Source organism: Chinchilla lanigera, unplaced genomic scaffold (genome assembly GCF_000276665.1).
Source record: "Chinchilla lanigera isolate Chin_1 unplaced genomic scaffold, ChiLan1.0 scaffold00043, whole genome shotgun sequence".
Classification (NCBI taxonomy): Eukaryota; Metazoa; Chordata; class Mammalia; order Rodentia; family Chinchillidae; genus Chinchilla; species Chinchilla lanigera.
This window is the reverse complement of record NW_004955444.1, coordinates 9108870-9110902: the sequence shown is the minus strand read 5'-3', so window position 1 is coordinate 9110902 and position 2033 is coordinate 9108870. Positions and strand designations below refer to the sequence as shown.

The 2033-nt window shown below is 52.9% G+C and overlaps 1 protein-coding gene across 1 annotated transcript in view; it reads right to left on the bottom strand.

The window, feature by feature from the left end:
• Tram1 (translocation associated membrane protein 1) overlaps positions 1–370 on the bottom strand; it is a 43053-nt gene extending 42683 nt beyond the window's left edge. Inside the window, 1 exon segment of the mRNA XM_005392105.2 lies at positions 1–370. Within this exon segment, the coding sequence (XP_005392162.1) occupies positions 1–315 (315 nt within the window). The 5' untranslated portion in view covers positions 316–370.
• Positions 371–2033: the final 1663 nt, after the last annotated feature.

The window sequence follows — 2033 nt, the reverse complement described above, 5'->3', positions numbered from 1 at the left end:
CATGGCCACGCAGGAGACGATGTCCGCGTGATTCTGCAGCACGAATTCGTGGCTCAGGACCGGGGGGCTCTTGGTGCTCTTCTTGCGAATCGCCATGGTGGGGGCCGCCGCCTGTGCCTGCAGGTGCTCCGCCCGGCTCCGCTCTCCCCAGCTGCTCACCGACCCGCCGCCGCCGCCGCCCCCTGGCCGCTCCTCACAGCCCCGCCGCAGCCGCTCGCCCGGGCTCCACTTCCCATCCCATAGCGAGTACGCAGCCGCTGGGGCCGCCCGGAAAAAAAAAAAAAAAAAAAGTGAGCCCGCAGCGGAGGCGAGCATGCGCACCAGGGGGACGGCGCTAGCGTTGCCGCGGACGCGCTGGCAGCCAACGCACAGCGCCACCGGGCGGTCGGAGGTCGCGGGCCCGCGGATGTGATTGGACGCGAGCGACCCGCCCCAGCTCTGCTTCCCGAGGGGTTTAGGCTTTGAAGGGGGGAAGGGTGGGGACGAGGGTTGCAAGACGTTTGCGAGGCGCGCTCCAACGAGCTGAGACCCCGCGGGGCCCAGGGCGGCTGCGTGCTGCGGTGCGCACGGCCTCAACCGTGTCTTCTGGCCCTCTTGGCCACACTGATGGTCAACTGTGTAAACGAACGCCAGCGTTCAAAACTGTGAAAATACGACCATGGCCTGATCACACATGAGTGCGGCGCATCCTCTAGTTTGAGCATCTCTTTAAAATTAATTTTAGAGTCAGTTTGGGACTTTTACCATGAGGTGGGGGAGGGGGCCTTCTGTCCACGTCCATCCCCCAAGCTCCGTGGAACTGATTCAAGGGCTGGGATCAATCTGCCTTTACCTGTTTCATATCATTAACAATGCCTTTTAGTAATCTGGACAGATAGGAAAAAGGATTGTGTATTAAACATGTCTTCCTCTCTTTATCGATCCGCCCAAGCAACCAGTCCTTTGTATTTCTCCCCTGACAGACTGCACCACCGTTTAGCCATTTGCTAAATCTAGACTCCAAAGGCATCCTAGATTGAGCCCTATCAAAAGCCTTCCACAGTCCAATCCATCACTAAATCCAAGCAATTAATTTGTCTTTCCTTTCCCCACTGTCACAGCCCCAGGTAAGGATTTACCTCCTGCCTACAGTGTGACCTCTCTAGTAGAATCGTGTAGAGGTTTAGGTATGTAGCATGGCACACGCCTATAATCTGAGCACTCTGGGCGTCTGAGGCAGGAGGATCACAAGTTTGAGCCCAGCCTGGTCAATTTAGCAGCACCCTGTCTTGCTGGGGATGTAGCTCAGTGTGAAACCCCTGGGTTCAATCTCCAGTACAACAACAGAAAAGGAAGAAAAGGTAGTCTAGTGAGTGAATATTTTGCAACTTTTTATAATTAATCTCTAAGACTTGATTTCTTCATTTCTGTATTCATGTTAAAAATAATATGTACTAGGTGTGTTAACTTTCCACTGTGACAAAATACCTGAGAAAAAACTTAGAAAGAAGGGAAGGTTTATTTTGGTTCACGGTTTCAAGGTTCCTGGTTGTTTGGCCACGTGACTGCAGGCCTGCGGCAAGGCAGAACCTCCTGGAGGGGAGCTTGTGGACCAAAGCTACTCACCTAACAGTGGCCTGGAAGGAAAGAGACAAAGTCAAAAAGAAAATATACCCTTCAAGGGCACATCTCTGATGATCTATTTCCTTCAAATAGGCCTCACCTCTGAAAGTTTTCAGTGCCTCCTGGCAGCCCAGTCAGTCATGAAACCATCAACAGATTAACCCATTGAGAAAGTTAGAGCCCTCCTCATCCTCTCCGGCTTCCAGAAAGACTGACTCTCTCAGCACAGCTCTTCAGAACCTCGATTTATGAGTCAGACCTTGTTTCCTTGTCAAGGCAAAAAGTTCAGTAACTGACAATGAGACGAGAATTAAAGTTCTCCTCGGTGGACGTGTACCCAGTGGCCACTGCCCTCCAAGTAGGCAGTGGATGCCTGGTTCTGGCGATACCCCTCCCCAATCTGGATCCTAGAAGGGGACCCTGTCCCTAAG